Below are 26,845 nucleotides of genomic sequence, written 5' to 3' on the forward strand. Positions count from 1 at the left end.
CATTTAGACATTTGGCTCAAAGTTACGGAATATTACTATATCTGACACATTTCTGTTTCAAGAAATGTTTACCCAACATTTTTGAGATTTAAAAAAAAAATAGTTGTCAGAAAAGTAGAAGTATTTTTCATTCTTTTAAAACATGGTAATCTTTGATTTGTCCTTTTTCAAAGGTGACTAGTTGTGCTTGGGTGCCTGACAGTTGCCAGCTGTTTACTGGAAGCAAATGCGGTGTCATCACAGCCTACACAAACAGATTGACAAGCAGCACGGTAGGGTCTGGGCTTTCTGTGTGGGTCGTGTGGGATTTTGTCAATAAGGGGAAGAAAACCTTTATGAAGTATAATTCATTTTGCATAAGATTAACTTAAAATGTTTATACCCTAATCTTCTCCCTACATTAGGTCTTAAAATTCTTTAGGGTTTATTAGAATCATGAAAAATCTTGAAAACAATTGTAGTAGTCCTATTTTTTTTCAGAGACAGTATTTTGAGTTATGATCTGTTTTGTATTTAGGCTTTTAAATGACATTTGGGTGCTTACCTGTATTTGCGATATCAACCTGAATGCTTAGGAATATACCGTAAGAGTCTATCAGTTTGAAAGCTTAGAAACCCTAATGTCCAACATTCCCATACCCTCTGGGTAAACTAAATGACAACAAAATCTAAGTAGTCTGTCTGGATTTGTACCACTTACCGGAAGAAATTTTATTATTTTTCAGCCATTCACTGAACTCCCAGGATTTTGGAGTTGAATCATAAAACGTGGGAAAAAATAAGACAGATTATGCAATGCTTCTTTTAATTTAGTGTTTTTGGGGGGTTGTTTTGTTTTGTTTTAGTTTTGTTTGTTTTTTGAGACAGAGCCTTCCTCTGCTGCCTAAGCTGGAGTGCAATGGCACAATCTCAGCTCATTGCAACCTCCGCCTCCCGGGCTCAGTCATTCTCATGCCTCAGCCTCCCGAGTAGCTGCGCCACCACGCCCAGCCAATTTTTGTAATTTTAGTAAAGATGGGGTTTTGCCATGTTGGCCAGGCTGGTCTCGAACTCCTGGCTTCAAGTGATCCTCCCACCTCAGCCTCCCAAAGTGCTGCGATTATAGGCATGAGCCATCACGCCCAGCCTATTTTTGTTTCTTGAATCAACTGCCTGTGGTGCAGTTGAGAATATGTGGCAAGTTTAGGTTAATAACTCAGTAATCATCATTCTGATCCAGAATTTTCACTGTGCATTTTTTTCCATTATAATTTTCTTTATAGTATTAAATCTGTTGTACTGAGTGAAACCTGTATTTCTAGCATAGGGTGACTCCCAGGTTCTTCCTTTTTTTTTTTTTTGTTTTTGTTTTTGTTTTTGTTTTTGTTTTGTTTTGAGACAGAGTCTCACTCTGTCGCCCAGGCCGGAGTGCAATGGTGTGATCTTGGCTCAATGCGACCTCCACCTCCCGGGTTCAAGCGATTCTTCTGCCTCAGCCTCCTGAGTAGTTGGGATTACAGGCGCCTACCACCACACCCGGCTAATTTTTGTATTTTTAGTAGAGATGGGGTTTCGCCATGTTGGTCAGACTGGTCCCGACCTCCTGACCTCAGGTGATTCACCCACCTCGGCCTCCCAAAGGGCTGGGTTTATAAGTGTGAGCCACCGCGCCCAGCCAGGTTCTTACTTTTTTTTCCAAGCTTATTCCCTTTTGAACTCTTGTTAAGTTTCTTTGCATGGTCCCTGAGGTATAAATGTGACCATATTTTGTTTCTGTCTCTTAGTCTAAGGAGCCATTAAAATGGTGTAAACAGGAGTTATATGATCCAATCAGCATTTTAGGGAGACCACTGTAGAGCCTGCAAGGATAAACACTTCCAAGGGCATGAAACTGGGAGCCAGGACATCAGCGAGAAGGCCACCACAGTGATCCAGGCAGGAAGCAAAGAAGGGCAGGTTAAGGAGCCAGAACAGTAGAGTGTACGCTCTAAGAAAGGCTCACACCCAGGATAGAGGACCACAAAAGAAGGACATCCAGACATCAGGGAGCCTGACAAGTTACACTTGAGCTGGATCCTAAAGGATCAATCTACTCTAAGTGAAGGAAAGTGGAAAGAACATTTCAGGCAGAGGAAATAGTTTACACAAGAGCCTGGAATCAAAGGCATGGGGATTTTGGGGGGTGGCAAATACTATTCTGTGTAGTTTAGAGGGTAACGTGTTGGGGAAGAATGACAAAAGCAGGGCAGGAAAAAATTGAGGCCAGTGACGAGGTTCTTACATGCCATGATAAAAAGAATGCTAAAGAATATAAGCAGGGTGTGGTGGCTCATGCCTGTGGCCCCAGCACTTTGGGAGGCCAAGACAAGAAGATCGCTTGAGCCCAGAAATTTGAGACCAGCCTGGGCAACATAGCAAGACCTTGTTTCTACAAAAAAAATAAATAAATAAATAAATAAATTGGTCAGGCATGGTGGTGCACGCCTGTGGTCCCAGCTACAAGGGAGGCTGAGGTGGGAGTATCACTTGAGCCCAGAAGGTCGAGATTACAGCAGTAAGCTGTGATCACACCACTGCACTCCAGCCTGGGCGGCAGAGTGAGACCTGACTGAAATTGTTTTTTAAAAAGGTTAAAAGCAGAGAATATAAGTGTAATAACTTTTTGAATGTCTCCTTTTATCACCTTTTGATTCCCAAAGGCTTAAAATGAATGTTAATTTTATAACATCTGTAATATTCACGCTGCCATTGCCTTTAATCTTCTGAGCTCCCCTTTCTGACTTCCCCTACAAATCTATTCTAAACCCTGCTGCTAGGGCAGTTGTCAGCTTATGCACTTGGATCATTTTGCACCATGACATGGACACCTTTTTTAAAACCTGGCTTTATCTTTTGCTTTTTATTTCCTTTTGCTTTTGCCAACACTTTGAACAGCCTTGTTCTAAGTTTTCCCTACTTCTCCATTTTTAATTGTGCACTAACACAGTGTGCAGTACAGGTTTTAAAAAAAAGGTTAAGCTGTCACTATAGGAGTATTTGTGCACAGGATAGCTTTGAGGAAGCAGATCAAGAGCATAGCTATTACAATTTAAATACTGCAAGACATATACTTCTTTTAGTTTTGAGGTCATGACACACTTGTGAAGGCTTATGTTGCTTAGCTTTCCTCAGTTATATATTTGCCTTAAAGCAGATTTTTGAGCTAATTTTTATAGGATTTTTTTCCACCTAAGTATTAGGTAATCAAATCATGAGACTAATAGTTACTATTGAACAGTGCCAAAAAATCTAACTTAGTAGTGTAGTTTTATCAGTTTGTTTTGATGGGAGATTACTTGGGTATTTGTAGACATTGTTGTTGCCTTTTCCCAGGGATCATGTTGCTATTCTGGCATCTCTAAGGTTGTGGTTCTGACCCTGAGCTTGCGAGGTTAGCAGGAGACACCTCATGTTCACTGGTTTCTGTTCTTCGGCTTTCCTGACCCACTGAATGCCATGGTTTTAAAAGTGTTCATGTCCTCCTTTGGATTGTCTTTAACACAGACAAAAGATGGCCCCCCCGCAACCAAGTGCCACATAGGATGTGGCCAAATCCTTGAAAATACTTTCAAGGGGATCTTATGAAATACCTTCCTTAGCTAGTAAGCATATCTAACTTTGAGCACCATAAGTTTCTGTTGAAGCACCCAAGATGAAGTCTTCTAAAATGCATTCTAGGTAATGATGAATAAGTTGACTCGTTATATGGGATTGTAACCTATAAGCCATTTAAATGTTAGAGGAGAATATCTTCTAAATGTGATAACTGATTTTAAAATAGTTGCTGTCGGGTTATTCTGTCACTAAGTAAGTAACGTGTCCACATCATCTTCGTATAAATGAACACCTGTATATCTGTTCTCTAACTTGAGGGTGGTAGAAGAATATGTATGCAGCTTATACAAGGTAGTATTGCTTCGTTCAAGAACAATTTAAAAAAAGGCGCCAGCACAAGAGACCTGCTTCACCTACTGGAAATTATTTTCTGACCCATCAGTGAATTGTCTAGTAATATTAGCCTTTGCAGTCATTTCAAAGTGCAGAGTTTATTAAAAAATTATCAAATACTACTATTAGGAGCCCTGTGTTGTGTTTACCCATAACTGTTACTCATTTCACAGAGTAAAAGGTGGAGAATAGGTCAATAAATCTGTACTCTGTTTCTTCTGACATATTTTTTACAATAATGAATGGGATTGCCTGTGGTCAGTGGGAGAATGACCTAAAACTTTAGGAAAATATTGGCCCAAGGAGACCAAACTTGTAACTTATCAAGTAGAACACTAACCCATTTTAGTTTTGATGTTGGAGTAACTCACTAATCTGTACTCAGTGAATTGGAGATAGTTGTTCTGTTTAAAATTGGGACACTGAGGAAAAACAAAGTATGTATGGAAAAAAATAAAATAGAACTTCTAGAAATGACATAATAAAAATAATAGTTAATATTTACTGAGTGCTTACTTTGTATTAGGCATTGTTCTAAGCTCTTTACAATTCCTGATGTATTGGTTTTTGACTCAAGCATCTGTATTTTTCTCTATATTCTTTCATCTGACTACATTTCTATGGTTTTAACTATTGGCCCTAAGCGTAAAACAGATGTGAGGATGATCTTATTCTAAGAGCTGTGCATTGTGTTCCAGCCCCAGGTTGTCTGATACTTTCTTTCCTTATCTCCCACCTGGCTCGTGGCCTCTCCTGCATCAGTAGTGCCTGCTGTGGGCTTCCTGAGGCTGCACAGCATGCTTCTCACTGCTTGTCCGCCACATGCTTCTCTGGGGCTTCCTCTGCCAGCAGCCTGTTGAGCTAAGGCACCTTCCCTTTCCTTGTTGCTCTTCTCTTTCTCCACTTTCTTCTTGGGCATACAGGGTCTTGCCCTGTTGCCCATTCTGGAGTACAGTGGCACAATCACGACTTACTGCAGCCTCAACCTCCCAGACTCAAGTGATCCTCCCACCTCAGCCCCATCCCCAACCCCCCACCAATAGCTGGGGCTACAGACACACACCACCATGCCCTACGACTTTCTAATTTTTTTTCTAGAGACAGGCTCCCACTATGTTGCCCAGGCTGTTCTCAAGCTCCTGGGCTCAACAATCCTCCTGCCTCAGCCTCCCAAAGTGCTGGGATTACAGACGTGAGCCACACATTAAATCTTCGTAATAACCCTTTGATGTAGGTTTTGTCATTATCTCCATTTTTACATGAGACTACTGAAACACACAGTTAATCCTTCTTGTAACCTGCCCAACGTGTCACAGCCGATTCATTGGAACAGCTAGTTAAGCAGCAGATTACAGAATTAATGAACTGAAAAAAATTACACAGAATATAAAATAGAAAGATAAAGAAAAAAATGAGGAAAGAAGGGATATGAGGGCTAGAATGAAAGCATCCAAATGTGGTGAGTAGTTACAGGATGAGAGAGGGAAGAAAGGCCCAGTGTGAAGAGATGATGACTGAGATTTTCCCACAATTAAAACTTGAATTTTGGATTAAAGAATCACAGCAATTCTTGGCGGGATAAATAGAAATGAGTCAAACCTGTCCCTCCAGATTTCCCCCTGACCATTGCCCCAGCTCAGCCCTTTGCATCTTGCCTGGGTCCCTATGTTGACCTTCTCACTGGTGTCCTGGCCGCCAGTCTCATGTCCCTGGAAGTTGAGTCTCCCTGTAGGCTCTATGATGGCCTTCCCAAAATGCCGACCGCATCACATTAGTCCTGCCCCAGACACTTCAGTGACCGTTTATTGCTTGGGGGATAAAATGTAGGTTGCTAGGCATCACACACCAGGTTCCGTGCTCTGACCCCTCTGTGCCTCACCGCCCCCTCTACCTCACCACCCCATTTCTTCCTGCTCCCTGCCTACCCTGCTCCCAGTAACATTGGCAGTGCCACTTTCTCTCATATCTCCTTTACCTCACACATGCTGTCTTCTTAGCCCAGAGTCCTCTTTGACAGCCATTTTTCTTTGAGTAAATTCTGCCAGTTCTTCAAAACTTCAGTTCATATGCCGTCTCCCAGGGAATCCTGCTTTCACTCCCTGTCCCCAGTCTGAGGAAGCGACTTATCTGTGCATCCCCAGAGTTCTTTGTGAAAATCGTCTTTGGTAGCCCTCGCTTCTTACTGCCGTGGAGCTCCCGGAGGGGAACTCTGTATCCCCAGCTCCTGGTTCAGTAACAGGCACACAGTAGGGGACACTCAGCAATGTTTGTTGGATGAATAAATGTATGGGTTGCCTTCCACATTACCTCTCTCTCTCTGTAATATGAAAATCACTTGTAGGCTGGGCGCAGTGGCTCACGCCTATAATCCCAGCACTTTGGGAGGCCTTCCCAGGTGGGAGGACCACTTGAAGCCAAGAGTTTGAGACCAGCCTGGGCAGCATAGCAAGACCCTATCTCCACAAAAAAAAAAATTTAAAAGTAGTTTGGCATGGTAGTGCATACCTATAGTTCTGTTATTCAGGTGGCTGAAATGGAAGGATCACTTAAGCTCAGGAGTTTGAGGCTACAGTGAGCTATAATCACACCACTACACTGCAGCCTGGGTGACAGAGTGAGACCCTGTCTCAAAAAACAAAAACAAATAAAACTATGATCATGGCCATTGGCCAACAAGAGATTTCCTGTTTCTTAAAAAAGTTGTTCAGAATAATCCTCTCCTGAAACAATGAAGAGTGGATAAAATATATATACAAAAATGTATCTTTATAAAATATATCCATGTTTTAATATACCTTATAAGTATACATTTTAATATAATGTAAACATATGATAAAATATATTTTTATTCAGTCGTGTGTGTGTGTGTGTGTGTGTATTTATTTATTTATGTATAGAGAGAGAGAGCCTTAAAAGCATTGAATATCTGACAAGCTAGTAAGAAACTACCAAGCCAGAGAGGTAAATAAGCAGGAGGGAGCTTTAGCCCTGAGGACACTATCAATCCTGAAACACTGACACTGTCCTTGGACAGCCTCTGTGGAAGAAATGGAAAACAGCACCCAGGAACTAAGCAAGCTGGGGAGTGCCAAGAGATCCCGCCTCCAAAAGGCTGGTCCCTAACAGGCTGCACTCTCAGAATGAAAATGAGTTGCATGGGAGAACCCTTGCATGGAGTTATATCCTGGGCTGGAATTCCCTGGTTTGTCTAGGATCCTCAAAGACTTCACTTTGCATTAAGGTGGCCCCAGGCTGGTGTGGTGGTTGGTGTCATCTGGCAGAAACAAGGAAGTTACTTGCATTCTGTTCCACAAATAGAGGAATTCTTACAAATAAATATTTTAATGTAGTGACAAATACACAAAACTAGGCACAAAAAAATACAGCTAAGAAAATAAATTTATGAAAAAGTTAAAAGTTATAATAAAATAAATATCATTTAAAGCAACCTTGATTGCCACTTGAAACTTAGGAAATTTTCAAAGATTTAGAGTGGGGTCGAATCACAAACTCAATGCTGCGGAACCCAAGCAGAAAAGGAATGGGCTCAGGTCCTTTAGAGCAGGGAATTCCTTGGTCCTACATATCTCAAAGCATGATCTGAAATGGGTTATGGGCATATCCCAGTGGCTCTGCAGACTCCTGCCTGTGGAGAGGATCACAATCTGAGAGCCAGAATGGCTCTAAAGGGGGGGCCCAGGGATCCAGGCCTACGACTCTTGCTCTTGTTAAAAGCTGATCTGGTCGCTGTGATCGTTTTCAGGTGAAGGTCACACACCCTAGCTAAACAGGCAGTTGCTACACAGCTCAAGCCAGTTGTTCCAAGGAATAATGTGAACCTGGTATTGCCTGGTCTTTTGATTCTTTCACTGTAAAATATGTATTTTTATGTATATAAAAATATGTAACTGGACTACATAGCAGCTAAGATAGATAGCTATACCTAATATATCAACAGATATATTTCAAAAACGATGGTGTTTTTGAGAAAAGGCAAGATGCAGAAGATACCTAAAAAATAATACCATATATTTAGAATTCATAAACATGAAATACAATATAATATGCATATGTACTATACAGTATGTTGTTTATGGCTATAGTGACATAATAGAAGTATAAAAACTTACATAGGACCATAAATACAAAATTTAGGATAGTAGTAACTTCTGACAAGAGAGAAGAAATAGGATGTAGAACAGTACACAAATTATATGTACAATGTTTAATATTTAAAATGTTAAGATTTGTTTAACTGGGTAGTCAGTATATAGCTCTTTGTTATTCTTTCTACTTTTCTATATTTTTGAAGGGGAAATATTGAAATGCTTTGTGATAATAGTTAACCTAACAAAGCAACAGTCAAACCCTGTGTGGACATCTAGTATCCGTGAGCCAGTGTGGCCCTCAGAGCACCAGTTTGCAAGCTTCGATTTAGAAAGTCAAGCCATAACTGCCGAGTATCAGTAGCATTAGGGCCCATTACCATTGGTAACATCACCAATTTGTATGACACCTTCTGAAAGTACACTGTCAAGAACTATAAAATTATTAATATTCACGAGCCCACTAAGAAAATTTTGGAAATTTTAGCAGAGACAGGGTTTCACCATGTTGGCCAGGCTGGTCTCGAACTCCTGACCTCATGATCCACCCGCCTTGGTCTCCCAAAGTGCTGGGATTACAGGCGTGAGCCACTGCACCCAGAATTTTTTTTTATAGAAGCATTTCTTCTTAAAAAACATTAATTATTTATTTCCCAAAGGTCTGCCCTCTAATCTGCTAAAAACCTTTTATACATGAAGAATTTATGGTATTATCTATAATTTGAAAAAAATAGAAACAATTTTAAATGTCTATCAATGAAGGATACTTGTAAATTATGGTGTACTAACTGTACGGAATATTATAACACCATTAAAAATTATTTTGAAGACAGCGTCAAAATTGGAAAATGCTTATAGGAGAATATGTAAAATATAAAATAGGAAATTTTTATGTGGCAATATTACAACTATAAAAATACATGTATATTTGAACAAAGATTGGAAGAGAATAGACAAAAATGAAAAGCAGGTAAGTTGAAATTATGAGGAATTAAAAATTTTTTAATTTCTTTCTTTGTTTTACTCTGAATAGGATTGAAGAATGACATGTTTGAGAAGACCATTTGAGTCACTTTGGTTGTTTTATTTTTGAGATACTATACTAGAATACTTTTTGTTGTGGTTTTTATCTTATACTTAATTTTAAAATTTCAGCCATCAGAAATAGAAATGGAGACTCAGATACATCTCTATGGTCACACAGAAGAGATAACCAGCTTATTTGTTTGCAAACCGTATAGTATACTGATAAGTGTGAGCAGAGACGGAACCTGCATCATATGGGATTTAAACAGGTACAGAAGACGGTCTCCAAATCAAACATAGCATTTTTAATATATCCATTTTTACTATATCTTTACGTTATAATCATTTTAACCATGAAACACATGCTTAAAGGTAGTAAGATTACCTATTATATTTTATTGAAGTCATACAATCAGATAGGAAAACATGTATGCCTTATCTACAATAGGTACATAGACCGAGAAAAAGAATTACAAAATAAGAGAATGTAATTATATTTAATGATCATATACAAATTCATGTCTTTTGTCTTTCAGGTTATGCTATGTACAAAGTCTGGCGGGACACAAGAGCCCTGTCACGGCTGTCTCTGCCAGTGAAACCTCAGGTGACATTGCTACTGTGTGTGATTCAGGTGAGCTTGCTCCAACCCAAAGCACAGGGCTGGCTGGTGCTCTAACAGCGCATTCAGCCAGTGGTTACCTCCTAGGTCAAGCCATTCTCTCAGGTCCCTGCCAGATCTAAATACTTTGGTAACAGCATGTACATGTGTAGAAATACAATATGGTCCAAGACTCAGTTCATCAATTTAGGCCTCAGCTTATGCAGAAGTTAGTATTGTCATCATTTAGCTATTTTCCTGATACATGTAAAATTGCATTTGAGTACATGTTAAGCTAAGCAAATTATTGTTATGTAATTTTTCCAGTTTTCTTGGTTTTGACTTTTCTACCCTTTTTTGCTTCTGCTTTGTAACTATTAACTTTCTTACCTTCCTCCTGCGAAAGAACAAAATTTTAACAAATTGAGTTGAAAAATTGAATTAGCTTTTATTAATGATTCATGAATCAGGCAGCATTCCATCTATGAAATAGAAAGGTACCCCCGTGAGCTGAGCAGAGGAGGTAGTCTTCATAGGCAGAAAAAGCTGAAGAAAGCAGAAACAAGGAACAAAACTCAGATTGATCATTCCACAGTTACCTTCCTTAGGGGATTAAAGCAGAAGGAACTTCCTTATCATACCAGCTCAACTTGAGTGATCCCCTATCATTGACTGCTGTGAATCTCCTGTTTTTTGGAAAACTAGCCCATTTCCAAGTTCAGTTTGATTATGTGTCACCTCACACAACTGACTACTCCATTCTTGTTTGATCTGGTATGTTAGGGCCTAGTGCAGGAGCTCAGTCTAAAACATTGGCCTCCTGTAAATTTTATTTAACACTCCTGACTAAATGAAAAGCCTCAGCAGATGACCAGCTTGAATATATGTCTTCCAGGTTCAGAGAGAGAGCAATAGTATAGAATAGTAAATGGAAGTATAATTTGCCTTAAAAATTACATGACAAAAATGTATCACCTAATCAAGAGTCTTCTGTTGTTGTTGTTGTTGTTTCATATATACATGTTAAGAAACCAATGCATCCAGCAGAAAAGAACAGTTGGAAAATTCCTGAATTTTCTGTTTGCATTTCTATTTTTAAGGGTCTTAAGATGCAGAGGATCCTTTGAAAAACTGTTGCTTCTTTCTGTCCATTCAGTGTTGGACATACCTATAGTGGGTAGTTTTCTATCCTTTGCTTGCATTTTTTACATTGTTTCTTTTTTTCTAACACAAAATGTATGGTGTTTTTCCAGACACCAAGCAATTCTCTGACATCAACTGGGTGTCCAACCATGCAGTTCGGTTGTGACACTGGAAGTTTGCAAATTTGGAGGCTGCCATGAGCCCCACCCTTAGGTTCAATAATTTGCTAGAATGACTCACAGAACTCAGTAAAACACTATTTATACTTAACAACTATCATTTATTATAAAGGATAGAAATGAACACTGGCTGAAGAGGTGCACAGGACCAGGTCTGGAAGTGTCCTGAGTGCTAGAGTGTCTCCTCCTGGAGTCAGGGTTGTGGAGTTAGGGTGCACCACTTTCTGGCACACAGTTGTTAGAAACAAGTGCTTGGTGCCATAAAGAAAAACTAGCACTTAGAAAATTTCTCAGGAAGGCACATTTACTTCTGCAGAAAGGTGCTGCCTGCGTCCAACCGACCAATCATAAGAGCACAACTAAAAAAGGAGATAAGATTTTTATCCCTAACGCAGCTCCTGTTGCTGTGTCCTTTCCCCATTGGCTGGAGTCAGACTGCACAATCTAACTCAATTGGCTAAGACTTAAACTTTTCTAACTATGGTAAACATGCAATTTGCGAGAGGAGGAGAGGAAGAGACTGTTGCTAAGGCAGGAAGGGTAGTTTACAGAGCAAGTCTGGGCATGTCTGGGCATATAGAGGTTTGCTAGTTACAAATTAAGCAAGGGTGGGAGCTGTGTACAGAGCAAGAAAGATCGAGGGAGCTTGGAACTTACTATTTCTGACACTTTTCCCCCTTTTGATTTCATTGTTCTTCCTCTTCAGATTTCTTAAATTTTTCTAACATCTCTTGGCTTTGTAGTTCCTTTTGGTTAAGAGTAGGAACTTAAATTTGAGTAGGGCAGGGGAGAATCGAGAGAGGTTTTGGTAAGGGCTTTTTCTATAAGCATTTGCCTTAATCCACGAATACAAGGTATGATGCAGCAACTTACAAGAATGAGTACGCTGATAACAATTGCAAGGGGGATAAAGATTGATGTTATGAGTCCTTTCTATTTTCTAAACCATTTTTCTATGAATTTTCGGCTATTTGCTAGGGTGGTAAGGCCCTGTAGGGCTTTTGTGATTGTTCTATTGGGAGCTGTGTTGTTAGGGATAAAAGTACAACATTGGACTCCAATCATGACACAGACTCCGCCCTTTTGGCCAATATTATGTTAAGGGCTATTCTATTTTCCTAAGCCATCTGACTGGTAGGACCTAATTGTTCAGCTATTCCTTTAATGGCATCCCTACTATAGTTAGCAAACCGCTGTTGATTATAATAAAGGTAATTTATCCAGTCTACATTTTTGCTTGCAGTTACCCATGAGAACAATATAGATTCAAATCCTGCAGCTATTTGATTCCTGGCTTTAAATTCATTTAGCACCTCTCGTGGAACTTTGATAACATTTTTATATATGTGAGGATCAAAAGACCCGAGGGGGACACTTTTTTTTTTTTTTTATGATTGTTCTTTCTATTTGGTTGATGAAATGCCAAGGTGAAAGGGATGGCTAATTGGATTAGAGCACAAATGCCACTCTACTTACTTGGCAGAGTACTTAATAGTGGTCCACTACAATACTACCATACATCCACTTGGGGATGAACAAGGGCAGACTGGCTCGTTAACTCTTGAAAAGGCTCAGATTCACTGCATCCTGTTAGGCTTCCAAGGAATGCTAAATATTCCCCCTGTCCTGAGAGACACAAGGTAAAATTGACATTGTTAATTCGAGGCCAAATAGCTCTCAAGGGCTGACCCACAGAGCCTTTAACTTCTGGGAATAGTAACAAGAGAGATTGGCATGCCTTACTGCCCCAGGCTGTGAGGTCTTGGAAGAGAGCTACTATGCAGTTCATATTCTGTTGGTCAGAGGACCATCCAAGTGGAAAGCAGACAATGTGGGTCTCTGCTCTTCCTGTTGCACAAGCGCAACAATCGCTTTTATTTAAGGTGTGAGCGGAATATTTAATCCATTTCAGCCAAGCATTTATATCTTGGTACCCAGTTTTTATGACTAAAGTTTGTTTTAAATCCTTGACTTTTATTACAACTACTTTGGTTTTGTCATTGGGCATGAAATGGGAGATGGTTTGATTGGATGGGCTTGGGGAAGGGGTAACAATAGAGGATAGCAGGGAAGAAACAACGCGCATTTCAAAGAAGCCTATAGAGTCCTTTCTAACGACATTTTCTCCTAGACCATAGAAGCGCCTAAGGTGGGGTTACAGTTGCTAGAGGTAGGGATAGTAATAGAGATGAGTAGTCGGTTGCACTGGTGGGTGTGACAGTTGTGGGGGGCGGTGACTCCTTTGGTGAAATGGAGGTAAGGCTTTAGGGCGGCGCAATCATCTGAGGATGTCTAACCTTGATTTTTGGTGGTCTAAACAACATATGCCCACTGAGAACATAAATTGGGGAGAGAGTGCTGATCCCCCCACCATAGGCGGGATAAGGGGGTGGTAGCAGCTTCCCTGGAGGGGCAGAGGTATTTTTCTGACGCTATTTCTCTTTGGTGTTGAAGGTTCCTGCAGGGTATAACAAAACAAGCATTAAAAGTAATATTTTGGGATGAGCTTGACTTAGTTACATTAATAATAAAATGGAAGCGGTGGTTAAGGGAAAGAGAAGAGAAAAAAAAAGAGACAGACTGATTAGACTTTTCTTTTTAACATTACTTTGGTGGGAGTTGGCCCTGGGACAGCGGTCCGTGGCTTTGAAGAGGGCAATACTTTCTTGACTCGGGTATAATGGGTCTACCCTTTTTCAGCAGTTCAGATTACTGTTTCAGTTGTTAAGAGCACCAGCTAAGGTCCTTCCCAGACCTCAAGAGGCTTGAGCTTTCCCTCTTTCCAACTTACGATAAGGATGTGGTCTCCGAGTTGGTGTCGGTGAACTGGGAATTTGAGGGGTGAAGTTTGTGCTAGGAAGCTTTGAGTCGTGAGGGAGTAAAGGCTGGAAGACAGACTAAATACATAGCTTCTAAGAAACTGATCCTTTGTCTCAAATGTTGGGAGGTCATTAGTGGAATTTAAATAAGGCAACCTATAAAGCATTTTATAAGGGGATAAGCCGATATCTTTCTAGTGAGCAGTTCACTTAATAGGGTAATGGGAAGACACTTAGTCCATGGTAACCGAGTTTCTAGAATTAATTTGGTTAGGAGGTTGGTTTTTTTTAATTAAGTTTAGAAAAGTTTCTTTAGTGATAAAAATAATCAAATCCCTTTTCACAATGGAAAGTTCTACATGATCTTAAGAACTAAAATATCATGATTTGAAAAGCAGTATGGAAAGTTATTTGCAGTACAAACTCTATCACATCCACTTAAAAAGCAGCCAAAGTTGCTTTTTTCTAGGTATACAGGCAACATTCCACACCATTCAGTACTACCTCCCTTTTGTGAAACACTTTCTTCTGGTGGCTTTCAGAATACTAGTCTCCTGATTTTTCTTCTAGGTCACTGGTGGGTCCTTCTCAGTCATTTGCTGGTTCCTCTTCTTTTCGTCTACTTCTTAATGATGGCATACCTTAGGTCTCTGTCTTTTGCTACCTTCTCTTCTCTAGCTGTACTAGGTGATCTTATCCAAAGTCATGGTTAGGGTCTTGACTGCAATTTGTCCAGGTTCTTGGTGTTTTGAACAAAGAATTGGACAAAATGCCCAGCAAAGCAAAGAAAGAATGAAGCAACGAAAGAACAAAAGCAGGAATTTATTGAAAATGAAAGTACACTCGGCAGTGTGGAAGTGGACCCAAGCAGCGGCTCAAGGGCCTGGATATAGATAGAATCTTCTTGGGTACAAATACCCTCCAGAGGTTTCCCATTGGCCACTTCATGCTCACCTCATGTGAATGAAGTGGTATCCCACAATCAGTCTGATGGGTTGCCTAAAACCACCAATCAGAGGCTGAAATGGAGTTACAAAGGTCACACTCCTGTGGAAACATCTGATTGCTGTTTGCAACTAATCAGAGGCTAAGGTGAAGTTACAAAGTTGCAAGTGAAGACTCCACCCACAATCAGTTTGATTGGTTGCAGACAGCCAATTTCCCATCTGCCAGCACAAAGTGTGGGGGTTTTGCAAAGGGAGTAGCCTCTGGTCGTTTTGTTCTTTAGGTGTGAAAAGTTAGGGTTTTCCTTTCAATTTAGTTCTAGGAAGTGAGTGTGAAACGGCCTTAGGTTCCCTGCCTCCAGACCCTATTCTCCTGCCTCACCAGGAGGTGGTGGGCATGAGAGTTGGGGGGTATCTGGAAGCTTCAGTCCTCAATCATGTGGTTGATTTTTCTGGTGGCCAGCCCCTAGGCTGAAGCTATGTAGTCCTCCCCACTGAGAGTCATCTCATTAGCATACAGAAGACAGTAAATTCCAAGGGCTTTAGGGACTCTGTCCCAGGAACTAGGGACAAAGACCAAATACTTATTTTTCATTATATCACAGATACCTGTTAGGGTTTTGTTATTGTTGTTTCTACAAAACATTCATTTATTCTTGTGTTCAAGAGAAGTAATATCTTCAGTCATGATTAGATTTCAGATATGAAAGAATTTTTGCTAGTCTTAGCCCCCAGTCATAAAATAATGTCATGAAAACATTTTTATTTCCTAATGATTATAACTAAGGGAAAAGATCTTAAAGAGTTGACTTTGGTAGTACAAGTGTGTGCAAATGATTGATGATTTTGTATTTCCTTGATTTGTGCATTAGCAGCTTTTAGTGTGTCATATCAAGAAGAATGCTGGGGAAATAATATAATAATTATTTATATGGAGTTCTCTACTGTCTTATTTTGGCAGTGTTTGAAAGTTAGGACTGATCCTGAGGGAGTTGAATTTTGTAAAGTTAATTACTTTCCTGCTGCCAGTAGTGATTTATATATGTGATATTATATCAGCTAGTCATATGGGAATGAGAAACAAAATTACTTTTTCTGCAATTACCAACTCACTAGTAGGGTATTCAGGTGTCCCTGGGTAGCACACAATATAATAGAGTAATGGGTAAAACTTTTTCCAGTTTGAACAAAAAGGCCTTGTCAACTTTTTTTAAGGTCTCTTGATACATATATAAAAGAAGTCATAAAGAGCACTTGGTATATAGAGAACATAATTTTTTAAATTACTTTTTTTTTTTTTTTTTTGAGACGGAGTGTCACTCTGTCACCCAGGCTGGAATGCAGTGGCGCGATCTCGGCTCACTGCAAGCTCCGCCTCCCGGGTTCATGCCATTCTCCTGCCTCAGCCTCCTGAGTAGCTGGGACTACAGGCGCCCGCCACCATGCCTGGCTAATTTTTTGTATTTTTAATAGAGATGGGGTTTCACTGTGTTAGCCAGGATGGTCTCGATCTCCTGACCTCGTGATCCGCCCGCCTCAGCCTCCCAAAGTGCTGGGATTACAGGCATGAGCCACCGCGCCCAGCCTAAATTACTTCTTTAAAGAGAGGTCAAATTTATCTCTAGCGACCCAGACTAGAGTTTATCCTCCTATTTTCTTATAGGCCAAGAAGGAAAGAAAGTTATCAGATTTAACCTATCAAAAATTTTGACTATTTATTGGATACCATCCAAGTAATCTTAAAATTAAAAATATATAGATATATGTCTATGTGTGTATATACATACAGTCAACCCTTTGTATCTGTGGGTTTCACATCCGTGGATTCAGCCAACCTCAGATTGAGAATATCAGGGGAGGAAAATGGATGGTTGCATCTGTACTTAGTATGTACAGACTTTTTTCTTATTATTATCTAAACAACACAGTACAACAACTATTTATATAGCATTTATATTGTATTTGGTATTATAAATAATCTAGAGGTGATTTAAAGAATACAGGAGGAGGCCGGGCATGGTGGCTATGCCTGTAATCCCTGCTCTTTGGGAGGCCAAGGCGGGTAGATCACGAGATCAGATCAAAACCATCCTGGCTAACACAGTGAAACCCCGTCTCTACTAAAAATTCAAAAATTCAACCAGACATGGTGGCACTCGCCTGTAGTCCCAGCTACCCAGGAGGCTGAGGCAGGAGAATCACTTGAAGGAGGCGGAGGTTGCAGTGAGCTGAGATTGTACCACTGCACTCCAGCCTGGGCAACAGAGCAAGACTCCATCTCTAAAGAAAAAAAAAAAAAGAATACAGGAGGATGTGCATAGGTTATATGCAAATACTATACCATTTTATATCAAGGACTTGAGTATCCATGGATTTTGATATCCTCGGGGGTCCTAGAACCAATCCCTCTCCGATGCCTAGGGACAACTATATTATGTGTCTGTGCTGTATGTGTAACATCTTCTCAAAAGTTATATTGTCAAGCTCATTCCTCCTGATCATAATTTCTCAGTTCTTATGATGGGATATGGTTTTTATAGTGATAAGGTGTGAAATGTATTAAACTGTGAAAATGTAATCAGTGATTTCTGGGGGGTGTGTGTGTGTGTTTACCATTCTATCACTGGATCAAAATATATGCCTTTGAACTAAGGTGAGACATCCATAGCCTGGTCCTCTGTTGCCAATGGCAAGATAGAGTTAGTAAAATATTCTAAGATTCAGAGTGGGGTGGTTCTTTAATTTATTTTGATTTCCATGACTATGTATACGAAGGATAGAGATGCTTTTCAGGAATGCCTAAGTTTCTGACTTTTAGTTGATGTGTTAAATTATACATGCAAGCAATCTGGTATTGGGTAACAGCGTCAAATTTTGATACTTACAGAAGTAGGCAGATGAGTTGTTATTTGGTTTTGTAGTAGCCCAAGATACTGAGTGAGCTGCTAGGATAATTATTTGGCCATACTTGAGAGTCCAGGCCCACATTTAGATTTTTTATTTTGAAGGATTAAGCCATGTGGTAGTGGTAGCTATGGGTTACAGCGAGAAACCCCTGCCTCAATATCTTTTATGGCTATGTTTCCAATGACTTCAATGAGCCTTCTAGCCTTACTAGTACTTATCTAATTATTTTATCTTTTTAAAAAATATTTTAGCCAACATTTAATTCAAAAGAAAGGTTGAAATGTAGTCTACTCATGGAAAATATTGTCTATAATTCTATTTCTTTAGCATACTGAGTCTCCTGCATCTTGATGCTATATTTAGATATATCATAATCAATGTTCTACAATGGGAAAACAGTAGAACATTGGGCATGTGTGTGTGTGTGTGTGTGTGTGTGTGTGTCTCAATGTATATTTAACATAAAATTTGCCATTCCAGCCATTTTTTAAGTATTCAATTCAATGGCATTAATTAACAGTGTTGTGCAACCATCACCACTATTTCCCCATTCCTCCTCCCTCAGCTTCCAGCCCCTGGTAATCTCTATTTTACTTTCTATCTCTCTGAATTTGCCCATTGTAGATATTTTATGTAAGTGGAATCATACAGTACCTGTCTGTTTGTGTCTGGCTTATTTCACTTAGCATGATGTTTTCAGGGTTCATCCATGTTTTCGCATGCTTCATTCCTTTTTACGGCTAAAGAAAATTGTGTGTGCGTGTACATACTACATTTTGTTTATGCGTTCATCTGTTGATAGACATTTAGGTTGCTTCCTCTTCTTGGCTATTGTGAATAATGCTGCAACACACTGGGCATTTTGATCTGTGGTATTTGACGGTCTTTGGCATATTTTTAAATAAAGAAACATTGTTTATATGTTTCTTTGCTATAAAATATGAAATATTTTCATTGTCTTAATCAAAGACAGAAGCAAAGCCTCTACTTATATGTTAATGAAAAGATAAAATTAAATGTAGTGAGACTGTGCCATCAAACTTTATCGTGCCTCCTAACCGCTTTATCAGTATGAGAATATTTCCCCAGAGAAGGCTGGACATATCATCAGCCCCCAAACCATCCTGTTTATAAAGCATGGCAGGCAATTATGCTTCCCCCAACCCCAGAAAACTAAAAGAAAAACTTTTGGTTACTCTGTATCTTTGAAAAGAAAATAGTTTAATAAGGTATTGCTTTATAAGATTTAATCTTAGATGTTCTGAAGAATACTTTTTCTAACTCAGGTAATTTTTACTACACCTTTTTTTTTCTCTTCAAGTCACATAAGTCACTTTTTTTTTTTTTTTTGAGACAGAGTCTCTGTCGCCCAGGCTGGAGTGCAGTGGCGCTATCTCGGCTCACTGCAACCTCCACCTCCTGGGTTCAAGTGATTCTTCTGCCTCAGCCTCCCGAGTAGCTGGGACTACAGGCGCCCGCCACCACCCCTGGCTAATTTTTTTGTATTTTTAGTAGAGATGGGGTTTCACCATGTTGGCTAGGCTGGTCTCGAACTCCTGACTTCAGGTGATCCACCCGCCTCGGCCTCCCAAAGTGCTGGGATTACAGGCATGAGGCACCACGCCTGGCCAAGTCACTTCTTATAGATGGTTTCACAGAATATTTCCTTCACTTTTTGGAGACTTTAGCTTTCCAAGTATTTAAAGTCATAACTCATATTTGGTGGTTCATATGCTGAAATATTACAATTACACAAAGATGATTATTTTACCTTGTTACTGTACATCATAGATTGCTTCTTTTTATTTTTTCACTGGTTATTTTCTCTTGATTAATACATAAAGATCTATGCAACTTGGCCTGGTGCGGTGGCTCACGCCTGTAATCCCAGCACTTTGGGAGGCCGAGGTGGGCTGATCACTTGAGGTCTGGAGTTCAAGACCAGCCTAGCCAACATGGCAAAAACCCATTTATACTAAAAATATAAAAATTAGCCGGATGTGGTGGTGTGCACCTGTTCTCCCAGCTACTTGGAAGGCTGAGGCAGAAGAATCTCTTGAACTCGGGAGGCAGTTACAGTGAGCCAGGATCACATCACTGCACTCCAGCCTGGGTGACAGAGTTAGACTCCGTCTCAAAAGAAAACGAAAAAGAAAGATCTGTGCAAGTTGTATAGTAATTTCATTTATACAGTCTTCAGTCATGGGTTGTCTACAAACTCCATCAATAAACAAATGAGCTTGCCCTTCAGGGTTGCCCTTCTGGGGCCAAATGTGGTGGGCTCTGAGACAGCCACATTCTGGTAACCTGCAGGATGATTTGGGTGTTTTAGCTGGTGGAGGCAGTGACCTCAGACTCTGGACGGTGAACGGGGATCTCGTTGGACATGTCCACTGCAGAGAGATCATCTGTTCCGTGGCTTTCTCCAACCAGCCTGAGGGAATATCTATCAATGTAATTGCTGGGGGATTAGAAAATGGAATTGTAAGGTAAGAGGAATTTGGATTCTCTTTTTTTGATTTCATTCATAAGGACACAGGAGTTTCAGAAATTAATTTTTAATATCTAGGCATATTAATATTCAGTATTTAGAGATTTAAACTTACCTTGGGATGTAGGTTCTTTAGTTATTCCTGTTTTATTTCTAAATAATAAAGATAGCTTTAGTACAGTTTTGAAGTTTTATGTTAACTATAAAAGATGAACAGTATGGAAGTATACAAAGTTAAAAGTTCTCTTATTCCCACATCTACTCCCTGCAAACTTCCTAGAGGGAACTACTGTTAATTGTTTGTTACATTTTCTTCCAAATGATTTTTAACAAATAAACAAATATGGAGGGCTTTTTAGGGAGAGTAATTTTAGTTTGCGTAATTAGATTATTTTTTTCCCCTCTAGGTTATGGAGCACATGGGACTTAAAGCCCGTGAGAGAAATTACATTTCCCAAATCAAATAAGCCCATCATCAGGTAAGATCTTCTCCCCACCTTATGCTTCAGAATATAATTTGTGATTGTATTTTTCGTAGAGAGGTATTTAAGCACACAGACTTAAAGAAATGTGCAATTGAGCCGAGCGCGGTGGCTCACGCTTGTAATCCCAGCACTTTGGGAGGCCGAGGCGGGCGGATCACGAGGTCAGGAGATCGAGACCACGGTGAAACACCGTCTCTACTAAAAAAATACAAAAAATTAGCCGGGCGTGGTGGTGGGCGCCTGTAGTCCCAGCTACTCGGAGAGGCTGAGGCAGGAGAATGGCGTGAACCCAGGAGGCTGAGCTTGCAGTGAGCCGAGATTGGGCCACTGCACTCCAGCCTGGGTGACAGAGCGAGACTCCGTCTCAAAAAAAAAGAAAAGTGCAATTGAAGTCATCATGAAAAGCCAACCTCTTAACACACAGCGGGTTGTCTGTGACCCAGCAGCAAGAGAGACCACACTCCTTGTCTTCATGGAGCTTAAAATCCGAGTCAGTGACTCAGAGTCTAATGGAAAGACATGCTTGTAGTTCGTCTCTGGAATCTTAGAGACTGTATTTTTTCCTTTCATATTTGACAAGACCATAATGGTGATTGATAGCTGCAGGGGTGCTTGACAAAATAGATAAATAATCAGTTAACTCTTTGCTTAGTTAACAAATTTGACTTTAAATAATTAGAAATAAAGTGATTCAAATTTTACTTTATTAAATTAAAAGTATTTTCAGTGTACTAAATTTAAAGTTTAAGGAACCTAAATTAATTACTAATGTTACATTTTTTTCCTTTTCTCTTTCAGGGAAATAATATATAGCCATAAAATACTTACTTATCTTTATAAGGAGAAAATATAGTACTGTTATATTTTTTAAAGTTTTGTACACCCAAATATTTGTTGTTTATGTAATAAAGCATAAACGTGGAGGCAAAAGAAGATATGCAAAGAAGAATAGAATGTACTGAGCTTTGTGATCCTGATTTTATTCTATATCACCTCATTTATGAGCATCTCAAACTTGTCAGCAGGGTGACTATGTTAGAATTACAGTCAAAACCAATGAGTTGTAGGCGGTCATTTAGTTTATGTCTCTCTGCGCCACTGAAGATAACTTCTTTACACTAACTTCAGTATGATGACCAATATGCTAATACAATTTTAAGAAATATAATGTACAAATGGGAATTTTTTTTTTTTACAGCCTTACATTTTCTTGTGATGGCCACCATTTGTACACAGCAAACAGTGATGGGACCGTGATTGCCTGGTGTCGGAAGGACCAGCAGCGCTTGAAACAGCCAATGTTCTATTCCTTCCTTAGCAGCTATGCAGCCGGGTGAATGCGAATGAACTTCACGTTCTCCAAAGCACTTTAACTCCAAACTAGATTTGTTGACTTCACCAGTTTTAGGAGGTTGAACCTAAAGAAATGGATGACTGAACAAACCATCCAAATAATGATAAAGTCTATTCATCTGCACAAAATTCTGAAGATTCACATGATCCTAAGAGGAAAGTTCTGTTCTATTTTAGTGATAATCTGGAAGATTGTGTGAATATGCACTAGCCAACAAGTTTTAAGCCTTGCATGGTACATTAAAATGATATTCTTAAAATTTTTCCCACCAAGGTATTCCAAAGAAAATATTAAGGTCTCCCCTTTTTCTATGATTCCAAAAGGACCAGTAGAATTTAAATTGGTTGGCTGTTTATATAAAACACACAAATTATATTTTAAAAGTTTTCTGCCATGAAATACTCCTCCCACCACACACACGTGCTCCAAAAGAGGAAAGAAAAAAAAGATAATTTTTAGGACTTGATAATTGCTTTCTTTGAGAAGCAAATTATTCAGTAGGTGCCTCTGTACCAAATATTTTATGGAATATCTGAATACTAAAATAAACTACAAATGAATCTCAAAATTAGGCAGTTTTTGCCTGTTGCCTTCTTAGCTCAAAGGAGAACCAGAATTTTTTTGACAGCCACAAACAAGAATACAGGTATCTTGGATTTCAGACACATCCTGTTTCTTCATAAAAATTTTACTTAAAATCTGTAGCGCTAGATATTGACTATCCTTAGTTGAGTCACTGAGGTTTAAACACAATGGTAAGTCTTAAAGTCTGCTATTTACAAAGCATTGAATCTGTACCAATTTGCAATAGAAAGCCTCCAGTATGCAAGAAGTTTGCATGGGTATTAAGAATACAGCCTAAATAAGGCATTTAATCTAATCTGCAGGAAGAATTTTCTTCCCCAAAACAGAATTATAAAAGCTTACTTTATTTTAAACAGGAGGCAGAATAATTCTTTTAGGAAACCATTTCATTCTGTTTCTACTAACCTATACCATCTGAGAATTCTAGGAAGAATAATAAAATCTCATGTATTCCACAGCAAACTTACATACCATCAAGACAGAACTCCTAAACATCTTGGAGCCGTCTGTCTCTCCCATATGATGGTTGTCTGTATATTTTTACTTGGGGTGCTGCTTTATTGGCTTTGAAAACACTGTCAGATAAGCTCAGTAATATGTTACCATGGGATAAAAATATGTGTCCCTGCCTAAGAATAACTTGTGCATTTGTTATGGAAATTTAATTCATATGGTGTTTACAGTACTACTTTTGTAACTTCCAGACTTTCTAAAACATTCTGCTTAAAAACCATATAAAATATAATTCCAAAGTCTCTGCTGTCAAGATAGATTTTCGAGAAAGCAAGTGGCCATGTATGCTTTAACCTTAAACTGCATATACATGTAGTGATACCTAGGCTGCATCTAGATCACCGTGTGCTCAGGCCAGCTGTTAATCCTGAGGTCCATGGAGGTGCAGAGATGAGATTACTCCTATTCACGTTGAAGTGATTTGCTTTGTTAACAAAAAATTGCAGCTATTGTCTAGCTTTCATTTTTTTACTGAGAACTTTAAATAATTAGTCCCCTATTAGAATAGGGTTGCTACTCAGTCTTTTTTTAAAAACCGAATTTCATCATTTATCTAAAGAGAAAATATGCAAAATAACTGGTCTTGTTAAGAGTGCAATATTATATTTTTATGTAAAAATAAAAATTAATTTGGGGGGATTATTTATTCAGCATGAAACCTAATGTGTATATGTTTGAAATACTTCATAAGTGCATGTTGTAGCAAACATTTCTGTAAATTATCACAAGCTCTGTTACCTTTATATACACTGCCACTTCGATTTGGAAATAAATTTCGTAAAAATAGATTTAAACACCTCTTCTTTAAGCTATTTAAATATTATGAGCAGATCTCAAATCGATGGCTTTTTTTGTAACCCACATAGGTTCTGTCTTTAGCTCCACTATGCATTTATATCACTAGAAAAAGATAACTTTCATTTTTTTTTTTTTGAGATGGAGTTTAGCTCTGTTGCCCAGGCTGGAGTGCAGTGGCGCGATCTCAGCTAACTGCAACCTCCGCCTCTCAGGTTCAAGCGATTCTCCTGCCTCAGCCTCCCAAGTAGCTGGGACTGCAGGAGTGTGCCACGACGCCCAGCTAATTTTTTTTTTTGTATTTTTAGTAGAGACAGGAGCTTCACCGTGTTAGCCAGGATGGTCTCAATCTCCTGACCTCGTGATCCACCTGCCTTGGCCTCCCAAAGTGCTGGGATTACAGGCGTGAGCCACCGCGCCCGGCCTAACTTTCATTTCTTATTGTGGTTTTTGTACTAAAATTTTATGTTTCAACCTTTACTACCCTTAAATGGTGTGGACATTAGTCCCGAGATCAAACCGCTCATTTTAAAGAAAAAACCATCTGCCCACCCCCGACCCCATAGCAGATCTATATTGAGCCCTTGCCAGGTGCCAGGTACTGTACCAAGTGCTGAGGATATTGTGCTGCACAAAGCACAGTGGTCCCCTGCGCTCCTGGAGGTTACAGGCTGGTGGAGAAACCACCATATATAACACACAACGTGTAGTTACAAACCATGGTAAGTGTTAGGTAAAATATAGGGTACTCTGAAAGAATGTAAGAGGAAGGACTTTATTTAGATTGAGGTGATCTAGAAAGCCTCTTGAAAAATTGAAATTTTTGGCCAGGCGCGGTGGCTCATGCCTGTAATCCCAGCACTTTGGGAGGGCGAGGCAGGCAGATCACTCGAGGTCAGGAGTTGGAGACCAGCCTGGCCAACATGATGAAACCCCGTCTCTACTCAAAATACAAAAATTAGCAAGGCATGGTGGTGGTCGCCTGTAGTCCCAGCTACTTGGGAGGCTGAGGCAGGAGAATTGCTCGAACCTGGGAGGCAGAGGTTGCAGTGACTGAGATTTTGACACTGCACTCCAGCCTGGGCAACAGAGCAAGACTCCATCTCAAAAAAGAAAAATTGACATTTTTGTTGAAACCTAATGAATGATTAGAAATCTGGTGAAAATAGGGGCAGATGTGTTCCAGATAATACATGTTCAATAACTGGGGCAGTTTAACATCAGCAAAGGCCCAGGGAAGGAAAGAGCATGCTGTCCATGTCTCAGCTTCTTGGTGGGTGGGGGTGGGAGTGAAAACGGTGGGTGACGTCAACAACAGCAGTCCAAGGGCCCGAATGCTGCTCTTCTTTCTGCTTTGCATCTGTGGTATTTTAAGATTCTCAAGACTACAGCATTCCTGTTCCTAGGTGTCTGTCCCAAAGAGAACTGAGCAGTAGCATTTTGTCGGTGTAAACCTGCCAACCCAGATGTCCCCTCTTTACCTGCAAGTCTCAGTTGGACTCACCGTTTCCACAATGCTCACTGAATGCCAGTTTTGTGCAAGCCCGAGGCTAGAGGCTGGGTGGGGAAGGGAGGGGAGGGGGATTATTTCCAGCTCGAAAGAGCTCATGCAGGCGGGTGCGGTGGTTTACGCCTGTAATCCCAGCGCTCTGGGAGGCTGAGATGGGCGGATCATGAGCTCAGGGGCTCCAGACCAGCCTGGCCAACATTGTGAAACCCCGTCTCTACTAAAAACCACAAAATTTAGGCGGGCATGGTGGCGGGCGCCTGTAATCCCAGCTACTGGGGAGGCTGAGGCAGGAGAATCGCTTGAACCCAGGAGGCGGAGCTTGCAGTGAGCCGAGATCGCACCACTGCACTCCAGCCTGGGCGACAGAGCCAGACTGATTCCCTCTCTAAAAAAAAAAAAGAGAGCTCATGCCTGGTGACCTGCTTCTCACTATTTTGGATGACTTGTTTAAGTTCTGAGGGGAAAAGCAAAAAAAAAAAGCTGCAAGGCCAACTTTTTTGTTGTTGTTGTTTGTTTTTGAGAGTGTTGTACCCAGGCGAGTTAAGAAAACGCCACACTTTGAGACGAATTAAGAGTCCTTTATTAAGCCGGTGGCCAAAGAGACAGCTAATACTCAAAATTCTCTCGGCCACGAGGAAGGGGTTCGATTCACTTTTATACCTAGGTTTAGGAAGGGTAGGGGGACTCAAATGTAGTAATTCTACAGAAGAAAAAACATGCAAGAATCAAAAGAATCAAAATGGTTACAGGGTGATAAACAACTTAAAAGACAAATGGTTACAAGAAGAGCAACGGTACCAGGTGCAAGGGTCTGAATCTTTCATTATAATTAGATATAGGGTTTATGCTGGACACAAACTCAAGGTTTTATGTTGTTATCTCTTGGAGAAAATTCCTGGGAACTTCATACATGGTTGGTGTTGGTACCTTACCAGTTAATTGGGCTCCTTTGAAATGCTGAGGATGTTTACCCAGGCCAACTCCTCACGAAAGGGGGTTGGGTGAGGAGCCCTAGTGTCTTGTAAATTAAGGGGTCAATTGGAGTTTGTCCAGCTTTCCTAGCTAGAGAGAGTCTTACTTACATGAGAAGCAAGGCTAGATGATTTAAAGAGACAAGCAGGACAAAATTCAAAGTAACGAGTTGAAGTAAAAACAAGGTTAGACATTTCAAGAGTTTTACTTTTGTTTTCCAGGTTGGAGTGCAAGGGTGCAATCTCGGCTCACTGCAACCTCCGCCTCCCAGGTTCGAGTGATTCTCCTGCCTCAGCCTCCCCAGTGGCTGGGAATACAGGCTCCCGCCACCATGCCCAACTAATTTTGTATTTTTAGTAGAGACGAGGTTTCACCACGTGGGCCAGGCTGGTCTCAAACTCCTGACCTCAGGTGATCCACCTGCTTCGGCCTCCCAAAGTGCTGGGATT

The 26,845-nt window shown here is 40.1% G+C and overlaps 1 protein-coding gene across 2 annotated transcripts in view; it reads left to right on the forward strand.

The window, feature by feature from the left end:
• LYST (lysosomal trafficking regulator) overlaps window positions 1–23,908 on the forward strand; it is a 205,074-nt gene extending 181,166 nt beyond the window's left edge. Inside the window, exons 48-53 of one of the 2 annotated variants that reach the window (XM_030812643.1) lie at window positions 174–272; window positions 9,228–9,367; window positions 9,635–9,732; window positions 20,024–20,180; window positions 20,590–20,661; window positions 21,866–23,908. In XM_030812643.1, coding sequence (XP_030668503.1) covers window positions 174–272; window positions 9,228–9,367; window positions 9,635–9,732; window positions 20,024–20,180; window positions 20,590–20,661; window positions 21,866–22,004 — 705 coding nt within the window. In that variant the 3' untranslated portion in view covers window positions 22,005–23,908. Of the gene's footprint in view, window positions 1–173; window positions 273–9,227; window positions 9,368–9,634; window positions 9,733–10,799; window positions 10,873–20,023; window positions 20,181–20,589; window positions 20,662–21,865 lie in introns of those variants that run through there. The other variant, XR_004030064.1, reaches the window with a different exon arrangement.
• The last annotated feature ends 2,937 nt before the right edge of the window (window positions 23,909–26,845 follow it).

The sequence above is a fragment of the Nomascus leucogenys genome, chromosome 5 (genome assembly GCF_006542625.1).
Source record: "Nomascus leucogenys isolate Asia chromosome 5, Asia_NLE_v1, whole genome shotgun sequence".
NCBI lineage: Eukaryota > Metazoa > Chordata > Mammalia > Primates > Hylobatidae > Nomascus > Nomascus leucogenys.